The sequence below is a fragment of the Saccoglossus kowalevskii genome, chromosome 18 (assembly GCF_978046115.1).
Source record: "Saccoglossus kowalevskii chromosome 18, keSacKowa6.1, whole genome shotgun sequence".
NCBI lineage: Eukaryota > Metazoa > Hemichordata > Enteropneusta > Harrimaniidae > Saccoglossus > Saccoglossus kowalevskii.
Window position 1 is genome coordinate 24,940,758 of NC_140658.1, and position 24,724 is coordinate 24,965,481.

Consider the following 24,724-nt stretch of genomic DNA (forward strand, 5'->3'; position numbering starts at 1 on the left):
TTCCTTTTTTAGATCTGAAACTACAAACTTGTAAACCCTGTACCCCAAACGTTTGCAAAGTTGTCTTATATATTCGTTATAATGAAGCTGAACCCATCGCAAAATTGACAAAAACATGTTTCACTATTAGCAATGACATGTTCCCGGGAAGTATTTAATAGTTCCGAATCAAATTCCCGGGGTCAGTTCTGTGACCATTTCAAAATCCCATACCACTAAAACCTGTACTCTTACAAATCTAAGGCTTGCATTTTTGAAATAAAATACAAGCATACTATGAAGAAAAAAACACTAAAACTATATTTGAGAAAAAAATCACAAAATTGTACGAGGCTTTGAAGGGGATTTTATATAAATTCAAAACTTTGTAAAACTGGTATGTAAACAGATTTAAACATGATCTATCATAATTATATTTTCAAAGTAGTCCATATATACAAGAAAAAATAAACACAGTGTTATAGCACCCCCCCCGCCCAAAAAATATATATAACCATCCTAGTGTTTATTAGAGCCATAAAGTTTTTTGACATAATATAAGTTTCAATTGTCCATATTATACAATCTACAACTGTAGGAAAGTATGGGCGTTCAATTCCATTTTTTTTGGAAACTATTTTGCTTTGCTGATGAGCTACCTATTTTGAAATCGGTTATACATCTTTGTTCTCAAATGAGGTATGATATACGTGTGTGTCAGAAAAGATAGATTACTGCAGAGTATTATGAAGATTGTGTGTACGAACGGCGTAATTTATTGTAAAAACAAAAATAGTTTTTGAGAAGTTTTAGGCAATCTATTATTCATGATTTAACCTGATAAAAAAATGACAGTGACTGAGAAAAGTGAACTCCACTACTGTTGCAGTAGAAAAAAATAGAGATCAAAAAATATGAAAACTACAAAAATACAGTCAGGTAACATGCTGCTTTTCGGAGCTAGATATCCAGCTATTGGGTGGCGATACAAAAGTACCGATAAGTAAGCGCAAAGGTACCCCACCGGAGTTGTTGGGGGTTTGAATGCTACTCAAATGTCAAAATAATGTTTTCTTTATCGTTATTATTGGAATATCGTAAGATGAAATTCCCCGGAAAGAAATAAAATGGTTTCGTAACCCATTTTTACAAGTTTATAAGATTAATTTCAATCATGTCAAATTCCTCACCGGCATGGTATACAAACATGTGAAATGCCTTTACAGTGAATCCCGGAAATTGAATACTCAAGATACTCTAAACCAAGTGGCGGATCCAGAGGGGGGGGGGGGGTTCTTGGGGTCCGGAAAAATGTATTCACTTTGTTTTTGTATAATATAAATATATCATTAACTTTGTCTGGCGATTTTAAAGTTTGGACCCCCCCCCCATAAAAAAAATCCTGCATCCGCCCCTGAAACCGATTCCCCGTCGATGTGACTATGGAAATTCCCGGTTTCGGTCGGTTACTTTTGGCATTCAAGTTCAATTTCACCAGCAGCGACAAATTTTCATACCTTTACCCAAAAATTGTTCGTGGAAATGAACTCGTTAACATAAACGACGCCATTCCACAAGATTTATTTGACAGAGAAATTGTGGTTAATCGTTTTATTGTTTATGGCATGAGTTTGTGTTGCTAAAATTTAATTGGTTATGTTGTCACTTTTTCTGATGATTGACACTGTCAGGAATGCCTTGGATGAAGAATTCCACGACCGAACTGTAAAAACGTGAATACAGAAATTGACGTCAGGCATATACAAATCAAATATTAAAAACAAAACAAAAAAACAATAAAAATCAATTTATCCAGCCCCCGATTTCAAATGGGAAATCCCCAAGGTGTTATTGATCAGAACTTTTTCTGGTGTTGTACAGTTTGGGAAACTGCCCTCTGTAGATAACCCTAAATAATCGTTCGTTTATGGTACGAGTCAAAACAAGAAAGATTCACTGTTGCTACAGTATATGAATCATGTAACTACGTGACTAATACACTGTAATGAGCTTGGCGTCACTGTAGAATTCCAAAAAAAAAGAAATCAATGAAAGTACATTCATTTCAAACCAGAAACCGAGGTCGTATGACGTCACATGACCTTAACGTCACATGATCGCGCTTTGGCTAAACGGCGGAAAAGAATAAAAAAGGGTCACAGTGAAAAAACACACGTGGTATCGTCAGCTTCCTCCTTGGTTTATGCCACATTTTCTCTGATTTCGCATTTTTTTGACAGAAACTATCTGGCGAGATGGGTGCCTATTTATCCCAGCCGATCACAGAGAAAATATCCGAAGACAAAACAACCGGTAAATTAAGTTACGGGGCTTCAAGTATGCAAGGATGGCGGATGTCAATGGAGGTGAGTGTATTTACCGGTATTTTCCCGATGCGATTGTGCCGAATATTTCACATTTGTTTGTTTATTTTACAATCGGCGTATATGTGTATACTCCAGAACCGATATATATTCCAACTGTCGATAATAACAACAACTTTTATAAGTAAAACTGATGTTTTTGCTCAGCTACGCATGTAGTACAATTTGAATCGAAAGAACGCACGTACTTCTATAGTTTGCGAATAGAAATTCGCCGAAGCTTCGTTGTTTAATAAGTATAAATAAATACAAATCCGCGCTTCCCGAAGTGTTTTATGAATGGACTTTTTAGACCGAGAATTTTAAATTACAAACTTAAGTTGAATAAGAGAAGCACGATCAAGCGCAGTGCAATAAACTCTGCCGGACGACATCTCCGGTGTAAACAGGCCGTATCGCTGGGCAACGATAATACTTCGACTTTTAAACTGCAATATTTTTCAGTGATATCTTTGGCCATAATAACAAATTTTATACCTAACACACTATTTTTTGGCTTTAGGCTTTTGACATGTAAACTCAAATTTTCCCAAAGGAAACTTTTATTTAACTATATGGACAGGGATATACAAAAGATATCAAATAAACAAATAGTAACAAGAGTGGAAGTCAATATTCAGTTTTAATAGTTGTGTTCAGTCAAAAACATTAACTGTGCCAAGAAAACATGCGCGAACACTTAGCACAGGCTAAGAAAGCAAGGGCTAAGAAGCACCGAGTATGTATTCTATGTCCAGTTTGAAGATTTACTATCATAATCATTTCATTTTGGTATGCCATTTCTGACATGACAATCAAGGCAAGCACGGATAGACATTGTTGAAAACAATTAACAAACGATGAGACTCTGTACTACTCTGTTCTGCAATCTGCTCTTTCAGAATTTGCTTTTGTATTGTTTCATAACCGTAGAACTAACATGTATACCTTCCCGGTTACTGTACTGAGTAATCATAGTATTGTAAAGGGGTTAATTATTCACTGGGTTCTAATTTTGCTTATTTCGCTGCCTGGAAAATGCGCTAAATTAAAACCCAGTGAATATGTAAAATTTAGCATAGAACACATTATCCAAATGATGAAACCGTGAACTTAAAATCCACTGAATATCCCTGAAATGGTAAATCAGGGAAATTTAAACCCAGTGAAAATTAGTCATTTTACAGTATATTCCTAGCAAATTTGGGCGTTCCTTAGCTCGTGCTACCCACTGTTTCCTCCTGTGCGTGAACACAATTGGGTCTAGCCAATATACAAACATTTTTTCTTAGGTGAACATCAGTGGACCACTCTGATAGCCAGAAAATGAAAAGGCCTGTCTGAAATCTATAATTAAATGCAAGATGGTAGTGTGGCCACAGATTTGTAATCTATTTTTGTGTAAAAAATGGAAATTTTCATTCAAAAGTTGACAGGTTTGAAGAAATTTAGCCTGTCAAATCAAATTTTGTTCCTGTCTAAAATGTGGAGTGCCTGTCCCTGTTAACTTAAGATTTCATGTTTCAAACTGATGTGCACGATGACGAGAAATCTTTTTTTTTTAAAGGGGGAGGGTCGTCACCTGCGCACACGCGGGAATCTAGTTCCAAGCGACGATAACAACACGCGCTAAAAATGATTGTTTGTAAACAATGACAGGCTATGGCCATCTGACGCATACTGACGCAGGTGACACCTCACTGGCTTTGACTGCTACATGTATTTTAATATTGCTTTCCAATTGAGATTCATGTACAGGTTCAACCACATCTAATGACAAACTTCAGTGCTACAGACAGTATCTATTGTGGCCAAGCTTTCATCCTCATAAAATCTATTGAGAAATCATCTCTACAACTAAAATAACACTACCAAAAGAGAATACTCAATAATATAAAAACCTAGTACAGAATATAGATTGATGAATATTACTTGCTATATTATATATAATTATTAATAATTGATATATATATCGGTGAATTTAATTCACGAAAAATGCAATTAAACATAAATTCTCTAATACTTATTGCTCACCATTGAACCAAACACATAAAAGAAATGTATACATAAATTTAATGAAACATGGGGGGCTTGACCATTTGTGAAAAAAAGTACAAAAAAATTTAAAAAAATATCATTTATAAAAAAAAAAACCATATGGGGAAAATAAAATTTCCCATGGATTCTCTTTTGCCAAATGATGTAAATAAATTAGAAGTCCGGGCTAGAAATAAATCAATAAATAAATACGACCTGGTACAACATTTATGCAGGCTCTATAGCCTGTTGCACTGTGATGTCAGTTTTAACATGTACCCCGGTATGTTAAAATTACTGTCAACCAGCATGTGAATGGCTGGTAACAAATATCGCTTACAGATCAAAGTTGTAACAAAGTTGCCAACAAGTTGTTTTATTAACAAGTACACGTACATGTACATTTAATATCAACAATATATATATTATATTCTAATGTGAATGGTCGGTACAACCAGTCACTGCGCATGTGCATGTGTGCAAAGAGTAAACAAGTGGTCAATAATTAATCAAATGATATACTCTAATATTTATGGCATTTGTCATAAAAATTATTGCATAAATTATTGCATAGACATTACCTTGCTATCATTGCTTGCTGCGCTCACTGGTATTATTTGGAATATTAAACTGAATGAAATTATTGCTTTGATGTTGAGCAAGTGCATAGTCATTTGTAATACCATGTTCCCTTTATGCAATGAGCTTGGTCCAGGTGACCTGCATTTTTACCTTGCCCGTACCATCAAAGATGGAAGGGAAAGGTATATTAAGGGAAAAATTTTGTTCGGCGTTGTCGTTGTCGTCGTCGTCGTTGTCGTCGTCGTTGTTAATAATTTTTATTGTGTGCATAATAACTTTACTAATTCTATTCCAAACTTTATCAAACTTGGTCACCTTATTCATCAGTATAAAGTCTTCCCTGAGTTTGAACAACAGATGTCCTGTATGAAAATATCATGCAAAAATTGAGAAAATCTGATAACATATTTTGACTGTTTCTACTTGACTGATCACTGGTGATACACATCAAAGGTCACTGATCTCAGTGGAAATATGCATTGTTGTATGTGTTCAATGAAGCAAATGAATTACAGTCAAACCTGTCTATAAAGGACAGTCAGTGGACTGAGCCAAACTGTCCTTTATAGACAGGTGGTCTTTATATGGAGATGGCCTAATTTATTCATTTAATCATGAATATTAATTAGGACCGGAATTTTAAGGGAGATCATAAGCAAAACATAAAAACAAACCTACAATGAATATGTCTTTTTTAATAAAAGTCACTCATTTTCATCTGGATAATTACACAGCTTTACTTTTTTACTACAAATTATATCATGTAAATTCACTGAAGCCAAGTGAATTCTGCCCATGGATTCATTGGTGTATTTAATGCATAAGAACGATTGTCAACGATCGGTCGCATTGGCGTTTCAGCTCGGACTTTCACACTCTGGCCAAGCAGTCTTATTCCCCAGTCTCTTACACATATTCCATCACAGGCGGTAATCAGTCCCATCGTTAGTATTGTCGATTGTACACTGTGACAAAATGCACAGGCAAAGTTGTCGTGATTGAAAAAACAAACAAGCATTAAAAATGAAGAAGCATTGGTAATAAACAAAATTGACCAAACTCGTAACGATTGCTCCAACTCTCGGTGTTGAATCAGAAAGTTAAACGAACCGGAAATGAAACACGGTGATCGTACACGCAATTTTACAGTTATTTGTTGCAAGCATCGACGTGTCAAAACTGCCCAAACGAATTTTCTCGATTGCGAAATATTGATATTACCGTTTATAAAGAAAGAGGATCAGAATAGAAAACATCTTTCGTTGAGAATAACCCCGAGATGACCCCTCAGTAACAATACGTTTTGCCCATGCGCTAGCTTCATTAGCATAATTTATAACGATCAACAACAAACAACATGGCGGCCAAAATAGGTCGGATTTTGCAATCCCGCGATGAAAACGAAATAAACGAATGTTTTATTATTTTGTTTGGATATTTCATGTCGACAAGGTAAATAAAACATCTCTCATTTAATAAAACTGGTTCATTTTTTTTGTTTTCGAGACAGGGGGAATTTGCTCTTCATGTGCGAGACAGTCCACAGAAGTGCCGCTGGCCGGCTGGGCATCGATAGTATACGGGGGGTAGTACCGATCCGAAACAAGCTAGTTTTTCATTTCAAACTTTGAATGAAACTGTTTTAATTTGTTGTTAAAATCTTTCCAGTCTCTAGACGTTACATTCAGATGATATTAAACTTTTTTTTTTTTTACTTTTTCGCAACTTCACAAACCAAGTTGCGATGGTACCCCTGTCTATTAGCCCTAAAGATTGCGTACTCGGTAATCTGAACATAACATATGGCCACTTTCCTGTTAGCGATTCGCAAGTAGCTATTGTCTTTTTGCTGAGACAGTCTGATGGAAATGTTGATGGTCGTTATACAAAGGTTAAAGTGTGAATAGGTCTACAATAGGGTGGTCGCTGGTCGCGTTGGACAGGTGGTCGCTATATCCAGTGTCTTTAACGTGTAAATTGCGAAGGGACTGTACTAAGGTGGTCGCTATGAGCAGGTGGCCGCTCTGCACAGGTGGTCGTTAACACAGGTTTGACTGTATCTTGTAATAATATCCTTGGTAATCATGTATCTCAGAATCCCATACTGGGTTTCAAAACCAACTCATGGAGAGATTGCACAGTCTGATACACATTTGCAAACCTACCAATAACATCTTTACAGAAAACAAGATGTCAGAAAATCAATATAAGCACTCCTATGAACTGGGTGCCTAACTTTGATCAAGATCTGAAGCTAATAAAAAATCTGTTTAGTTCAAAGTTATCAAATCAAAAACAATACATAAAAAATACATTAAAAGCAAAACATTTCATCCACATTTTAAAAAGAAAATTATTCTAAAATATATGTATTCTGTATTTGACAAACAGTTCATTCGACAAATGAAAACTTACAGGAATATGTTTCAGCTATTAGAACAGAATGATAGAGTTTTTATAATACTAGTTTAAAAAACGCACTTCAAAGATTGCAGTGTTTGAAGATGTAGATTCTCAGGAGGCAACAGTACTGTTGACTTCTCCCTCCACTAGACACCAACTAACTATTTAAGTTGATTTGCATACAAAGCAGAGCTTGCAACATGATAGCTATTCATAAAGGGTGTTTTTTTTACTTTTCATATAATACAGTAGTCACACAATGAGGCAGTTCATATTTGTCTCAGTAAATCATTAATTTTTGACAGACACCTGTACAAAATACTTGGACTAAAGCCAGCTAAAATTTCCTGTTATCTTGCATGTTTTATGAATCTATTCACATCTAAATGCAGCACTTACTTTGAATAAAGCTGGAAATTATGTCCCTTAAAATAATTAAACAAATAAGGCACCAATGTTTTTGTAAGATATTTACATCTTTTAAGGACATTCGGTAGACTGATTCCCCACTGTTGTTTCAACCCCAAAACTTGTTTGTATTCAAAATTAATTATGACAATGCATATTTATATTGAATCAAACTATGATAAAGGGAATTATATTATATAACAAAGGGCAAGGTCACCAGAGTTCAACTATGTTTAATACTGTGGTTAATTATACATTGAAATCTTGAATAGGGGGATCCACCAGCTCTCTTGTGACCATATCAGATATAGCTTTATACTGACATACTGTAGAATACTTTATTTACCCTTGGAATTTATTTTTGCTATTTTCGCTGAAGGGATGATTACGTGAAAATAAAATCCAGCGAATATACTTTTTTTCCAATATTTCACATTAAACTCGTCAAAAATCAGTGAAAATAAATTCCATACCAAACGCCCAAAAAGCCTTTTCAGTGAAAATTAATTCCAGCGAAAATGAAGTATTCCACAGTAACTACAATGTATGTGTAGTCTATCTAACACTGGCCTGGAAACAAAACAATGGGTAGCAGGTAAATAAACTGTTGACACCTTCCAAATAAGTACCCGTTATGCGACCCAAAATAGGCTTGCATATAATTAACCTACAGATTTTAGTATCAGTGCACGTGTACATTGTATAGGTGTCGTCAGCCATATTAAAGTCATACTCGGGGGGGATATTTGGGGATTTTGGCGATTTAGTAATCTATTTAACTAACTACCAAAACATTTTCTGTATGACTGAATTACGCCATTCAAGTATGATTGGAGCAGAAACTTGTACTTCACTTATGCTTATGCCTATGTTGTGGAAAGTGTAAAAGAAACAAAATCTTTATTCTTTGAAGTATAATATCAATATTATCGCAAATATTAGAAAGTTATGTCTATTAAATAATATGAAAGACAATATCATTCTGCCAAATCAATTAACCTGTCATTTTGATTTCATGGCCACTTTTAGTATCTGAAAATGCAAAATTTAAACCACTGTAGAGGAATAATTTGCATATCATTTGCATATCATTTACATAATAATAGAGATTGACCATTTACACACAGGCGTGTATTTTCAAAAACAATGTGGCACATATTTATTTGCTTCATACAGTGTTATAAACACTATTCTTTTGGGCACTTTTGTAATATTAATGAGCTCGATCACAGTGCAAATATTTTTTTTATTGGAGTCAAAATGTTACATTTCACTATTTAGAAGAGTTTGAATTTAAAAATGAAACATTCTCGAATCAAAATGCAAATGCTGTAGACTATTAAAAACAATCAACTAAATTGTAAAAGGTTAAATGAAACGTTTCAGCCAGGAAATGTTCACGACTGTCATGATCTTATTTACTACAAAAACATTCTTCTTCAAAAAATTGTTGTTCATTATTCGTACCATCAGTTTCTACAACGCTTACATTTACAGTAATGAACGAACAAATAAAACTTCCGAACGATCATCAAAGTTATGACGTGACATAACTCACTTCGCGATGTTATACACCGGTTATACCAATAATTCCTCTTACTCAGTCATGCCATGCAAAAAATGTTAATCCTTTTTTTATATGAAATACACGTAAAATTTGACTTAGTTTTATCGGGAGCAATTATTTGTGATCACTCGTTCGCTTCGGTAAAAAACATAGACCGCCATGATGATTGTGACACGTTAGTTGACCGGCATGTGTCCTTTGACCCGATGGGTCAAAAATGCCATTAACCAATCAGAATGCTGCATGGTAATGCCGGTAGAATCAGAAGTTTTCCGAATGGTAGTGATCATGAAAATGACATTGTGGAAGTAAAGCGATGTCGTAGCACGATGTGTTGGTATAGATTTCAGATGAAAACTGCATGATGGTTTTTGAAAGAGGTGATTAGCAGTTTTTAAAAGGTAAAAGATTTATTACACGATTCGCGATGATAAAAGTTCAAATGTATTTTACCCAATCACGCAATAAACGAGTTGTTTTTTTCTTGAGTAGTGTAAACTGATCGTGAACTCCACTTTGCCTTTGCTTATATTGGGGTGGAATTGATTTTGAAAGAATTTTAGCCTTCAATCTAAAGACTGCGTCAATCGTCGAGTACAAATAAAGAGGTGCTAATTTTACAAAATTGACTTGTATTGTTTATAAGCCGCTATTATTTACAAATTATAATCCACAACTGGCAGGATGCCTGTCGGTCGGTACTTAATTATAATAATCGGACAATAGTCCTTGGTTTGAAGCGTGGTGGTCGCTAATTTTGAGTGCCAGTCGGGGCCGACCAGCGTGGTGAGATCCCTAATAGCTACGTATTTCGTACTTTATTTTTGTAATACAGTTCATGGGATAAACAATGAAAAAAGCACTGTGGCGGTCTTACTAATCACCGTGGCGGCTCGAGACCACAGTGGCGGGCAGGGAAAGCAGCGTGGCGGCCCCCGCACACAAATTGAATGCTGGGGAGAACACTGGCGTTGTCCCACTAGTCCAGCTGATTGATACGTTTCCAAACCGAAGATATATGGGAACTGTGGTGTAGTAAAATCAAGAGTGTTGTGGGGACTTAAAATAAAGTCTATTAATGCAACCTCTTCCTGTAAATTAATCTAGAGAAGAATATGTAGATTAATATGAGAGGAGTCAGTCAGTTCTGAAATTGGCTCGACTAAGACGATTGCAATTTGTGAAAATGACAACTATGTACAATTAAGGTGTTAGGGTGTATGTGTGAAAGTTCATAACATTAACGTGCAAGGATACTTTAAAAATGTGAAAACAGTACTCAACATAAGGAATAAAAAAACGTGGCAAAATTAGGTTTCAAATTAAGTTTATTTTAAAACATCAGAAAACATTGCCACAATGTGTGTATTCCAAATAATTCTGTATACCTTGGTTTAACTAGCACTCCTACACTTGTTACCAGTAAAATAAACATTTCTCTTATCTATGTCATGCATTTCAATAAATATTTGTGAAAAATACACTCAACAAAAATGTATACCAAAAAAAACATACCCAAATGCAAATTCTAGTAAAAAAAACAAACCAACCCTGAAACATGCCAGAGTTACCAAATAGTAGTTGAAATAATAGTTTACAGAACTAAAATATTACTTATTGACTAATGTAAATATGTACATTCATGTCAGAGGGCTTGAACTTCACAAAGACTTCAAAATGTCTTTATGCCCAACTACAACATGGTCTGAGCAGAACTTAATTACCTTCCAAGCTAGCTATTATCTTCCTTTGCCTTTTTATAAAACCTTGCTATTTCATTGTGAATCAGTAATTTCAACTTGTTCCTTTGAGTATTTACAGTCGTTGCTATATATTGCATAATTTGAATACAAGCATGCCAAGCTAGATTTAAGCCAGCTGAAAGCTAACTAAGGGGAGAGTAGGAAATCAAACTGGTGGTGCACCTCGGTCATCTCCGTGGCAGTTGTTGACGGTCACAGATCAACTGCCTTTTATGCAAATGTATGCATAGATTCCATTACTCCTGCTGACTGTGGTCGTGTATTGCTCGCATGTAGCAATTCATTCACACTTATTGTTAAGAGCATGTACTGGAAAATTAAAAGGATTTCATTGCCACAAAGTTACAATGAAAAATTAAATAAATTTGGCTGCACCAAAAGCATGGAAACTAGTGTTTTAATACATTGATGAGAGGTTGCATTTTATTAGGACAAGAACATGCAACTCATCATTTTGGAGTGCAATTGAACTTCAAGTACTTCTTTGCTAAAGAGTTCAAGCCCTCATACAAGAATGCATGACAGCAAAAATTAGTTTAAATTGTATATTTGAGAAGTCTAGAATCTGTTGGTATGATGTAATAATCATGGTTTATTTACTAAGGTATCTGCATTTAGGGATCTAACTTCTTTAGCTTCGCTGTCGACTTTGAGTGATTGTCAGTCGTTGTCGTCCGTGTCAATGTTTTACTTTTCCAACTTCTTCTTGAAAACTACAAGCCTGAATGCTTTGATACTTGGTGTATCTGTACCTTGGGTAGACCTCTCTCCGATTTGTTCATTTTGTAATGATATCTTCTGTTCTTTAATTGCCATGTGCATTGCTAACAGCGGAGCTATCTCAGCCGACAGGCTGCTTGTTAAAATTAAATTATGGTAATTAATTCATTAAAGAATTATAGCCATACAAAATAGTATTTCCTCTGAATAATAATAATAATAAATTGTATCAATTGAATGTCAAATAATCTATTTTACTTATGCAGGATGCTCACAATGCTATATTGGAACTGGATGAAGAGACTGCCATGTTTGGTGTCTATGATGGTCACGGAGGTAATAAAAATATTAATAACCAGTTAGGCTTAGGCCAGACAAATTTTTAGCTTCTCGGTGAGGGGGGTGGTGGTGGTGTTTTAGAACAATGCTGTTGTTTTGTAGTATGATTACTCAATACCACATCTATTATATATTGCTTTTGAATACATGCATTAAAATTGGGATTGACAGAACATCCTATGAAACAGAAAACAAACACTTCCCTATTTTACTTTATGTGGTGAACTTCTGGTTGCAAAAAAAAAAAAAAAAATGACGAAATTCAAAACCCTATTATTTTCACTTTCTACCGTAATATCTTTTTGTTGTTGAAATATCCAAATACAAAATAATATATTTATTTCTATTCTGAATCATTAAATGACCATAGAAACACCACCAGCAAGCATTTTGTAAAATTACAAATGTTCAACTGCGTTGTTTAGAATTATTGGTCACCGAGACTACCACATTTTAAAATCTAATTAACAAAATGTATAATATGAGCATTTTGTTGTTAGTATATTGTTCGTGTGCTAGAAAACATGATATTTCTTCTTGTACATTTTATATAGTATAACAAATCTGTTTACTTTATATTCGGCAGATTTACTCTATTTTTTTTAATTTTATCTGTATAGGTTCAGAAGTAGCTATATATTGCGCACAACATTTGCCGGAAATCATACAAAACAGCAAAGCATACAAAGACGGTGACCTTCACAAGGCTTTGGAAGATGCTTTCATGGAGTTTGATGCCGTGTTAACTAAGGATGAAGTTATACGAGAGCTGAAACAAATCGCAGGAACGCTTGATGAGGATGATAAAGGTGAGATAACTAAATGTGATTCTTACACAAATGTATAAATTAACAAAATATAAATTTACATCATTCTGTTAATTTGCACTGAAACACAAAAAAATTACATCTCGTACTCCGAAAAAACAAAAATGATGACACCACCTGTAATGAAATGTACATGTGACATCACTCACTGAAATCTTAATAATGATGACATCACCTGAAATGAAATGCATAAATATTATTCGAAATGAAATGTTGACATCACTTTCACTGAAACAGACAATGACATGCTTTGTGTTGAAAGACAAATGATATCACTTGCACTAAAACACAAAAAAATGACGACATGTCTAGTAACTAAAACACAAAACGACATCTCTTGCACATAAACACAAAAAATGTTGACATCACTTGCACAAAAACACAAAAAATGATGACATCACTTGCACAAAAACACAAAAAATGATGACATCACTTGCACAAAAACACAAAAAAATGATATCTCTAGTACTTAAACAAAAAAATGATGACCTCACTTGCACTAAAACACAAAAAATGACGACATCTCTAGTAACTAAAACACAAAATGACATCTCTTGCACATAAACACAAAAAATGATGACATCACTTGCACAAAAACACAAAAAATGATGACATCACTTGCACAAAAACACAAAAAATGATGACATCTCTAGTACTAAAACACAAAAAATTAGTGGAACATGTACATGGATAATAACAACACCAAATGTTTGCATTCTGTTGTCTAAGCATTGAACTATAACTGTGGTTTATGTCTGAAACCAGTAGTTGTAACTTAGATTGACATTGGCATGATTAATACAATAATCCTGTGTGCATTTCTTTGCTAAACCATTTTGTATTCTAACTTTCCCAATAGATTCCGAGGAAGCAGCTATGTTAGCGGAAGAAGCAACCCTACCTCTGTCAGACCTTCTGGCCAAATATGGACAACAGCTCAAAGAACATTCCAAAACCAAAGCACTCAGGAAAAAAGTTAATCAGGAAGATCTCCTTTCACCCATGATCTCGAAAAGTAAAAGCAAAATAAATCCTCTTATCAATGAGTTTGAAGGAACTGGGGACACCAAAATAAATGGTCAAAAATCAGACACTATTGACAGTGCAGACGAAATAAAAAATGAACACAATGATTCCAAGGAAAAGGGTGACATTGAAAGTGGGGTTTCAGAAACAGACTGTGTCACACCAAAAAAATGCAATGGTAAAAGTCATCCAGAGATTTCAAATAAGACTGTGGAGAATAATGCAGGTAAAACACAGAATGAGAAAGATGCTAAGCCAGGCGGATCAACAGCTGAAAATGGCGATGTTGGTAAGTATGTAGCGCCCTCTATGTGAATTGTGATGTGAGGGCATACATCAGTTACGCGAGATGAATGTATGAATGTATTGTTATCTACATGTATGGATATTGGCAATAATTATATAAACTGTGACTTGTTGAATAAATCTTATTGTAATGGTTTGGTATATTTTTCTGTTCTTTCAATTTATTTTGGGTCATGAATTGTGTCGCATACACTTATTTACCGCTTCCATGTCACTGAGAATGTTCTAGAACCATACTGTGTCTGGATGGAATATTCTAGATTTTTTTTAGAAACTGGTTGAGTAGGTAATAGAACACTGTAGGAGGCAATAGAAGGTAATGGAACATTCTAGAAATTTGTAGTAAGTGCCAGACTCATTATGTATGCTGATGTAATGGTCTATTTATAGACAGTGGGGGTGTATATAGGGGAGTTGTTTAGCACTGAGTTCAGATCGGAGATCTCGTTGAATTGTGTTGGAGTTTAAATATCTAATTATTGGAGGTTTGGAGTTTTACCGCGTTATTGTACTTGATGTTTGCAGAGTATAATAATACCAGTACCAGTTGAAACCTCATCTGTTGGCTCCGTGTTCGTATGTTATCATCACCGCCAGGGAAGTCTTTATGTTGCTGTTGCCATTTTGGTATTTGAACCATCGCACCTGTACTATACCAATTACGTAATATTACGTTGCGTGTGACAAATTGTTGCTAGGAAAGGATTGACCAGCTTTATCAGTCCAAGAAAATTGTTCAGCTTTGAATGTGTCTGAACCCCTCATTAGTATGCAAGAATGTAGGAATGTACGAATAAAAATTGTTTTCTGGAGTAAATTGTAGTGTTTTTTACTTAGGAAAGGTCAAAAAGTGCATGGAGATTTTATAAAAATGTGTGGATGTTAACAGAATGATGTAGTTTGGTCACAGTTGCGCAATAAATGATGGACTATTTTGGGCGTAGCTATAAAATGTGTCACCGAAGTACTCACACGTGTGCATGATTCCAATAGTTTGTGCTGTGAAGAAACTCGTATTGTGTAGTTTGTAGCGAGAATGTATTCAAATAGATTTATGTTTATGAATCTTGTTTCTTTTTAAAGTGTATTTATGTAATAAAAATTGTTTATAAAAATGTTTTTTACATTTTTTCGATGGATTGAATTTACAAATGATGAGTAATTTTGTTATTCCATCACTCGAATTATGTGTTACGAATTTCTGATAGTTTAGGCTTTGTGTTCTTGCGAACAGGAAGACATTAAACTGTTGTACAGTGCACGTCGATAAAAGCGAACGTATTTCGAAAGTTGTGAAATCATGGTACTGTTTTGGCATTATACGACTTGCAGTTTCCTTTTGATGGATTATATGTGACTGGCCGTGTTATCGAACTGTATTATTATGTAAATCTGCCCGGGAAAATCTGTAAGCAAAGTTTGAATTGCCATTTTTACGCTGCGTATAGCGTGGAGTCGTCATCTAAGTATGCACAATTGTTCGTCTCTTGTTCCCCGGTGCATTTAAAAATCCATTTTGAATTTGGGGGACTTTGTGTGACTGACCGTGGTGTTTGTGGTGACTGACCGTGGTGTTTGTGGTGACTGACCGTGGAGTTTACACTCGGCAGTGTAGTTCGTATCGATCTTGTAAACGCACCCGAACCTGAACCTGGAAATCGACAGCAAATTGAGATTGTCTTGTCACATAATTTCTTACCTTGTTCTTGACTGCAGTATGCTTGGCTATGAACTTCCACATACCCATGAGAATAGTGCATTGTGGGTATTGCTGCATTGATCGAGGTGAAACAAACTTGGCTGTCGTAATGCATCATTGCATGTTGTTCGAATACATCGCTTGTGTTTCTCTTTCTGTCTTAGAGTTCTCTGTTTTCTTTGATTTTTTTATTTTAATTAAACAGCGATTTGGCTGTGACCATGCATTTAGTCATTGTCAACTGTTTTTCTTGAATTGGTTGATTGTCATAGTAACATACGCTAAGTACAACTAAACGTCCAGAGTTGAACAGTAGTCAATTTCTAACATGATTATTTAATTTAGTTTAATTCCTTCAGTAAAAAATTGAGTTTCCTAAATAAATAATAATACGTACCCTCATGTATACTTCAAGTTTTCATGAAAACAAAGTCTAAGTTTTTGAAATTGCTTTTCTGCCTGTTTGCCAATCCATTGCTCCAAAACACACCTTTAAATACTCTTATTTTCCCAGCATCGAGATGGCTCTGCCAACTTTTGTTTGGGCTTGCATTGTGTTATCATTGTACCATGTTTCAGTGGTACACTATCTGTGATGCTAGAACATGTATATCAGTGCCACTATAGTCCCCAGGATCAGTTGTTTTCAAAGTGTAAAGTACGTAAAAAAAGAAATGGGTAGTTAGGTTACCACAAAAATTTTAAAATTTCAACTCCTCTAAAAATTCATTCGCCTGGTTGCTTGTCGGCTTTCAGTATATTATTGACCTCCAAACAGTGTTCTTTGACCTGAGAGGTCAAATTGCTAATTAACCATTCAAAATGATGGATAATGCCAACATGTTCAAATTACCATAGCTCATTTAAATATGTTAATGTTATTGAACGCAACCTGGAAGAGACTTGCTGATGATGTAGTAGGATCTTTTGGCTTGGATTTTGATGGAAAAACTGCATGATTTTCTTTTTTTAAGTAGAAAAATTAGTTGTTTTCAAAAGATAAACTGAGCATTTGAAGAATAATTTAACATTGTTTACAGCGATAACAACTCATTGTCGAAATGAAGCTAACTCATTCACCGCTAGTCGCAATAAACATCAATACTCTTGAATAGGCGTCAATGACTACGGCGACACTTTTTGGTCCCATTTTATTTTTTTTGAAAACCCAAACTGCTGTTGCACTCAAAACTGCACTTTAGTTTATGTATTCTTTTAAAGAGGAAACTGGAAGCCACTGAGATTTTACATTCATACATTTTTTTGTTCCTGCTGAAAACAAAATGAGGTACTTATTTCCCCCCAATCTCTGCTCGTTTCTGCTTTATGATGATTTTGTTGTTGAATTTCAACAGATAAATCGCTCGTATTTATAATTCAAACCACTAAAAATATTCCGAGGTTCACATTTAGATATTGATGATCATGCTTAATCCATTGCTTAACTACGGTCCTACTTATAGGATGTTATTACATATGTAAGTGCAAGTTACAACACAATATGCCATCCTGTGTTTCCAAAGTACACAATGGAGATGATGAGTTTGGTGTACATGTTTGCATAAGCAAAATCACAAAAATGTCTGAGCAGATTTTGATCAAAAATTGCATAACAGTATTACTTTCATTTCTGCCTTTGTAAGCAAAACTTCAGGACAAATTTGCTATATATCGGCAGTAAACTTCTGCTGGTTTATGATCCCAATCTATGCCATTGCTCCTTCACGAATTGTCACTGGGAATTTATTTTTCCTAGATATTGTTTTATAAAATAACAGTGATTGCATATATTCTGTATTCACACGGGAGTTTTGCAGTGCTTAACTTTGATTAATTAGTTGTGAGGTCATACATGTCACTGATAATGAATATTTTCCTCTTTCCAAATGATTCTTAGATGAGGATGAGGATGATGAAGATTACAAAGAAGGGCAAGATCATGTTGAAGATGAGGATGAAAATGATGACGAAGCGGAGGATGATGACGATGACGACGACGATGATGAAGATGACGATGAGGAAGGCGAGGAGGATAGCAGTGAAGAAGAAGAGGAAGCAACAGGCCGTCAACGTAGCGGTGTCTTTTCAGAACAAGAAGAGGTTGGTTTTTACAGAAAAAAATAATTACTAGTTATCCCCTACAAGTTAGAATCTATGCAGTTACCTTATTCCACAAAATGATGTCCGTTCTAGGTTATAGCAGCACTGACTATGTTTGGACACTGATGTCATGACCATACTTGGCCCCCTGATCATGCATAATGTTGCATTAGTTGAAGAAATTAGTTGAATAAATTAGTTGAGAATATTCAGTTTTACCCGGTAGTTATGGAAAAGATTGGAAGCCACATAATTTGGTTGTGATATTAACCATGCTGCAGAATTTATGTAACGTTCCATTGCATGGATTCTAGGCATTAGTAAAGTGAGTACGGTAAAGTGAGTAATAGTGAATGGAACACTAGATTCTAGGCATTTGTGTAGTGAGCCATAGTGAATGGAGCACTGGAGATTCTAGGCATAAGTAAAGGGTGCAATAGTGAATGGAATACCGTAGATTCTAGGCATTAGTAAAGTGAGTACGGTAAAGTGAGTAATAGTGAATGGAACACTAGATTCTAGGCATTTGTGTAGTGAGCTATAGTGAATGGAACACTGGAGATTCTAGGCATAAGTAAAGGGTGCAATAGTGAATGGAATACCGTAGATTCTAGGCATTAGTAAAGTGAGTATGGTAAAGTGAGTAATAGTGAATGCAACACTAGATTCTAGGCATTTGTGTAGTGAGCCATAGTGAATGGAACACTGGAGATTCTAGGCATAAGTAAAGGGTGCAATAGTGAATGGAATACCGTAGATTCTAGGCATTAGTAAAGTGAGTATGGTAAAGTGAGTAATAGTGAATGCAACACTAGATTCTAGGCATTTGTGTAGTGAGCCATAGTGAATGGAACACTGGAGATTCTAGGCATAAGTAAAGGGTGCAATAGTGAATGGAATACCGTAGATTCTAGGCATTAGTAAAGTGATTATGGTAAAGTGAGTAATAGTGAATGCAACACTAGATTCTAGGCATTTGTGTAGTGAGCCATAGTGAATGGAACACTGGAGATTCTAGGCATAAGTAAAGGGTGCAATAGTGAATGGAATACCGTAGATTCTAGGCATTAGTAAAGTGAGTACGGTAAAGTGAGTAATAGTGAATGCAACACTAGATTCTAGGCATTTGTGTAGTGAGCCATAGTGAATGGAACACTGGAGATTCTAGGCATAAGTAAAGGGTGCAATAGTGAATGGAATACGGTAGATTCTAGGCATTAGTGAAGTGAGTACGGTAATACTGTATGGAACACTAGATTCTAGGCATTGGTAAAGTGAGTAATAGTGAAAGGAATACTGATTTTAGGCGTTAGTTGAGCGAGATATAGCAAATACAACACTGCATGTATTGCACATTATCTTTAAATTAAATGTTCATTGGAAATATTCTGTAAAATGAAGTTATGAATGAATAAAAAAAAAATATGAATAACCAAGTAATCTAAGTTACTACTTTTCCTTCCAATCACAGCCTGGCAGCGACAGTGGCTGCACATGCGTTGTTGCTTTACTTCGAGGGAACCAATTAATTGTGGGAAATGCAGGTGACTCAAGATGTATTGTTTCCAGGTCAAACAAAGCAATTGATCTATCCATTGACCACAAACCAGAAGATGAGCTAGAAAGAAAACGCATTGAGAAAGCCGGCGGTAAAGTCACCATGGACGGGAGAGTGAACGGTGGACTCAATATGTCACGAGCTCTAGGTGAGAGAATATTTTATTATGTTTTCGCTATCTCTTTTTTTTTTCCAGCAAAAGTTTGGTGCATCATTTTTGCTTGCTTTTATGTACTTTTCTAGAATTTTTTGATAATTTCAAATCTAAATTTAAAAAAAATTAAATTAGATAGGTAGGTGGTATGGGCTGATATATAAATGTAACTTGCAGATATACTATTTTTATATCGTATTATTTACATCGTAATGTACACAATTTCAAAATGATGGTTTATTTTTGTGATCGCAGTATGTCACATGTTTTTCAACTGCTAACATTACCAGCCAAATTCACTATAATCTTTTTAGGCAATGGATATAGACATTATTTCATAGCAATATGTATAGCAGTGTTTCATCTAGGTTTTGAAAAAAAAGGAAGGGGAATATCCCAATCAATTTGTGATTGGCAATGTGAATCTTGTTTTTTTTTTTATTGGAAAATTGTATGTGTGCTAGCCATATTGGACAACACATTTTTCTTTGAGTGTTCACTGGGAATGGTCAATACTTAAGATGTACATTACACATCACAGTTTTACTATTTATGATTTTATCTCCAGTGTGCTGTTCATACGACATGCTGCATTTATGAGCGAAATAGATCACAAATTGTGCATTATTATTAGTTGTACAACCCATGGGAATAGAAATTTACATAACACAATTGTGAGTCCAGGATGAATGGAATTTTAGTGAAAATTAGCTAGTTTTGAAGTTGCAGAATGATTTATTATGAGTGAGAAGTCAGCTGGGTCTACATTTCCAAAACATGACACTTTCTAGCTCCGCTGTTGACTTTGTTAAGTGGAGCTTATCATACGAGTGATTGTCCGTCAATGTTTTACTTTTTCGACTTCTTCTTGAAAACTACAAGCCTGAATGCTTTGGTACTTGGTGTATATGTACCTTGGGTAGGCCTCTCTTAGATATGTTCATTTCATGATGAAATCTTCAATTCTCTAATTTTGATGAATATTTTTGTCATTTTTGGTAAAAAGTGATAAAAAAAGCTTGTTTAAAATTTTGTTATAAACTTTGGGTACATAACACACTCACTGCTTCTCTGTTTTTACATTGTCATCTATGGGGAGTTTAAGTGTAGTATCAAACATATAGTGGATCACTACATAACACCACTGGTGTATTTCTTCATTCACAGGTGATCATTGTTACAAGAAGAACTCGGCTCTTCCCGCCAAAGAACAAATGATATCAGCATTCCCAGACATACAGACATTGACCTTGACTCCTGAAGATGAATTTATGGTTGTTGCCTGCGATGGCATTTGGTAAGGTCAACTTTTTGTCATTGCAGTGTTGCTCCTGTGTTTCAAACTGTATAACGTCTGATAGACAACATAATGAGGTCACAATTAAGGCGCATTCTGATGTTAACCTTTTCACCACCAGTTCCCACTTTTCATCACAAATTCACAAAATAGTCCTGTTCATAGTCTGCACTGGGGAAATAGTCTACTGAAAATCTTTTAGTTATTTCGATATTTAGTTTACCGTACTCGACCGCGTTAGCGCCCAGGGGCCTCAACTCAGAAAATCACGATTTTTTAGGGGTGGGCGCTTACCCGAGCACCCCCCTCGAAATAGAGTGCAAATGAAAAATTTTATTCATCAAGTGACAGATTACGTCTTTGAGGGAAATCAAATTACGAAATTAGTTGAGTCGTCATTAATTTTCACAATGAAGGAACAGAAATGATCACAAAAAATATGCACATTTTATTACAATATTAATTACGTACCACCAGATTTTACGAAATTAAAAACATTTGAGTCTGTTGGAACACAGTCGAAGTCAAAATTGTCATATTATCTCTATTGACGAAGGTGTTGGATCGTACGCAAACTCTCGATGAAAATCACTTTCCGCCATGATGCATTTGCAGATTTCACCTGCAGCGGCGTCCTTTGACCTAATGGGTCAAGTTGGTTATCAACCAATCACAATGCTGTGTTGTACTGACGCAATTCTTCGGAAATTCCTGAAAACTTTCCGGTAACGCAATGCGGAAGTGAATTATCGATGTCGAAGTACGATCTGTTGGAATTGATTTCAGCAAATAAACGACATAGTTTTTCCAAAAAACTAGTAACTAGCCATTTTTGCGAGGTAAACTGAATATGGCATGAAATATTTACCGCATTTTACTTGTATTAACAGGTCATTGTCGAAGCGTAGGTTACGCACGGTTACCGTGTTCTACGCATTCACAACATATTTACAGCGATCGATATCCACGCTGTATCATATAAAAACGATTACCAAGATTCATTACGCAAGACCAAGTTTTAAATTAGTTGCATTTTGAAGGGGTGGACGCTTTGCCGAATGTGACCCCAAATATAAAAATTGCGCAAAAGTGGGGGGTGGGCGCTTGCCCGGGCATGGGCGCTAACGCGGTCGAGTACGGTAAATGAAAACATGGTATGTGTACATGTGAGTACACATAAAAGTATGTTGTAAATTATGTGCAAAATGATTTATCTGAATTTGACCCATTTTAATCTGTAAATGCACTTGTTAGTGGATAGGAAAACAAGCAGCCTGTTGACTGAGATAGCTCCACAGTTAGCAATGCACATTTAAATTAAAGAACAGAAGATATCATTAGAAAATGAATAATATGTATAATATCAAAGCAAATCAGCCTTGTGGTTTTCAACAAGAAGTTGAAAATATTGTAGATGACCCAGCGGAGCTGTTAGTATATGGGTCTCACCAGCGGCGTCCGTCCCGTGTCCCGCGTGAAATTTTTCTTTAAACAAATTCTTCTTCAAAAGTTCTTGACCATTTACATTCATATTTGTACCAAAGGTACTTGGGGTGGTCCTCTGTCAGATTTGTTGAATTCATGTCAAAATATGGAAATTTGGATTTTTAGAGAATACAGTACTCATTCCGCCCAACCTCCCGCTTTTATCGCTTTTTTTCCGACCGCTTATCGCTTAATTTCCGACCGCTCGCTGCTTTCCGACCGGAAACCGACCGCTTTTTTTCCGCTCGCTCGCGTTCGCTTTTGTTCGCTCGCTCGCTCGCTCGCTCGCTCGCTTTTGTTCGCTCGCTCAATCCTGCTATGGCTGGCTTCAGAAACATCGTCCGCTTGCCAGCCGACCGCTGGAGTAACAATGACCGTACATTGTATGTATAAACTTAAGTTTTTATTCGTAATAAATTTAGGTTTTAATGACGATTCAAAACACAACGCCTATTGCTTCTCTGTTTTGGAACAAAGACGCCTTCAAATCACTTGACACATTGTAACGTTTGCTACGCAAGTCGAACTGTGACCTGTATTTACATATTTACGTCCTTGTGTAGTTCAAGCAGCTATATAACTGGTCAATCGCGATATGTATTGAGTACTAGTATTTGTGTGTTGTGTGTGTGTTTCTGTGTGTGATTTTGACTGAATTTATTCCGAACGGCGCTCAAAATAATTTGACACTTTGTTATTTTCGAACGCAACTCACACTATGACCCTTACTCAATTTGCATAAGTAATACGAATGCTGTAGTTCAGAAAATCTATTGGTTAACTTTTGCTCGTGTCTGGGTGCGCAAAACAAAACTGCACATATAATTATCGCATAGCTGAATTTCTACAAATCAATTGGACTTAAATTACTAGTATAATGACTGTGACGATTAATCGCTTGTCTGAGTACATGCGGCGACGAATTATCGGATTGGCAGCAGCCGAACGAAAAATGAAAGAGATCTCGGAACAGTTAATTTGTTGAGGAAAACAAAACAAACGCAGCCAGTGATACATTTTGAAAACAAAAATACAAAATAAACGCAATCAGAGGCGCCGACCACGCGCGTTGGAAATAAATAAAACATCTGTTTTAGTATGTTGTGACAGTCTCACCAAACTCTTTTACTCGCGCAATATAATTATGTTATTTCCCAAAGCACTTATATTTAATACATTGACGAAAAACACCGCAAGAAAAATGTAAATCAGGCTTGTAATTATACTAGTAACTCTACTCGAACGCAATGTTGATCACTGTAAAAAAGGATAAATACGAACCGTCATCAAATTCAAAATTCAAGCGATCTCGTTGAATGTCAAAAATAAACTCGATGTTTAGAAATACAAAAACAACACCATATTAGAGTGCAAAAAAGTTAGCAGCAAAGAACGAGAAGTGCATGTGGGAAAGCGATGAGTGAACTCGAGGAAAATTATGCTGATGTGAGAACAAGCCATATACCCGCGGAGTACTCGCTAAAACATCGAGAAAATGTGCCATTTCAAAGGGCACCCTTACAAATAATGTCTGCGATTGTGTGAACATGATAACGTGCAAACAAGGAACAGAGCTCGTGGTCCACTAGGAAACTTAGCGATGACGCAGTTAGATGTATACGGCTGTTGAAAACAGAGACTCCTTCGATCTCATATAAGCAGGTTCACGTGGATGTATCATTTTCAACTATTACCAACAACGCTATGATAACAAAGACATTGTAAAATTCTTTTGTTTTTATGTAGAAAAATACAGTAATTTTACCAAGTAAAATCATATTTATTAAAATTGTTGTTCATACATGAGTTGTCGAACACACTACATAGTTTGTAATTTCATCTAGCTCCTTTCAGTCACGATTCAAGACAAATAAAAGGCACAAATATAGATAATATAGCAAATTATTTTTTTCTGTAATATTCGTGTGTAATCAGTAATTATGAAAAAAAAATTATGGGTACATATGGAAAACATTTCGTTATGAATTATTCTTAATATCAATTTCTAAATTATCTTGTCAAAATCAGTTTTTTTTCAGGGTTTTTCCCCCAAAACGAAAGAATTTCATAATATCGGGAACGAGAAGTTTTTGTTTTGTTATTATTATTAT

At 35.5% G+C, this 24,724-nt stretch overlaps 1 protein-coding gene across 1 annotated transcript in view; it reads left to right on the top strand.

The window, feature by feature from the left end:
• The first annotated feature begins 2,003 nt into the window (after positions 1-2,003).
• The window catches only part of LOC100379024 (protein phosphatase 1G-like), a 35,385-nt gene continuing 12,664 nt past the window's right edge, over positions 2,004-24,724 (top strand). The window contains exons 1-7 of the mRNA XM_002737746.4: positions 2,004-2,345; positions 12,089-12,158; positions 12,782-12,970; positions 13,848-14,303; positions 17,917-18,119; positions 19,591-19,825; positions 20,999-21,128. Of these exons, the coding sequence (XP_002737792.1) occupies positions 2,235-2,345; positions 12,089-12,158; positions 12,782-12,970; positions 13,848-14,303; positions 17,917-18,119; positions 19,591-19,825; positions 20,999-21,128 (1,394 nt within the window). The 5' untranslated portion in view covers positions 2,004-2,234. The remainder of the gene's footprint in view (positions 2,346-12,088; positions 12,159-12,781; positions 12,971-13,847; positions 14,304-17,916; positions 18,120-19,590; positions 19,826-20,998; positions 21,129-24,724) is intronic.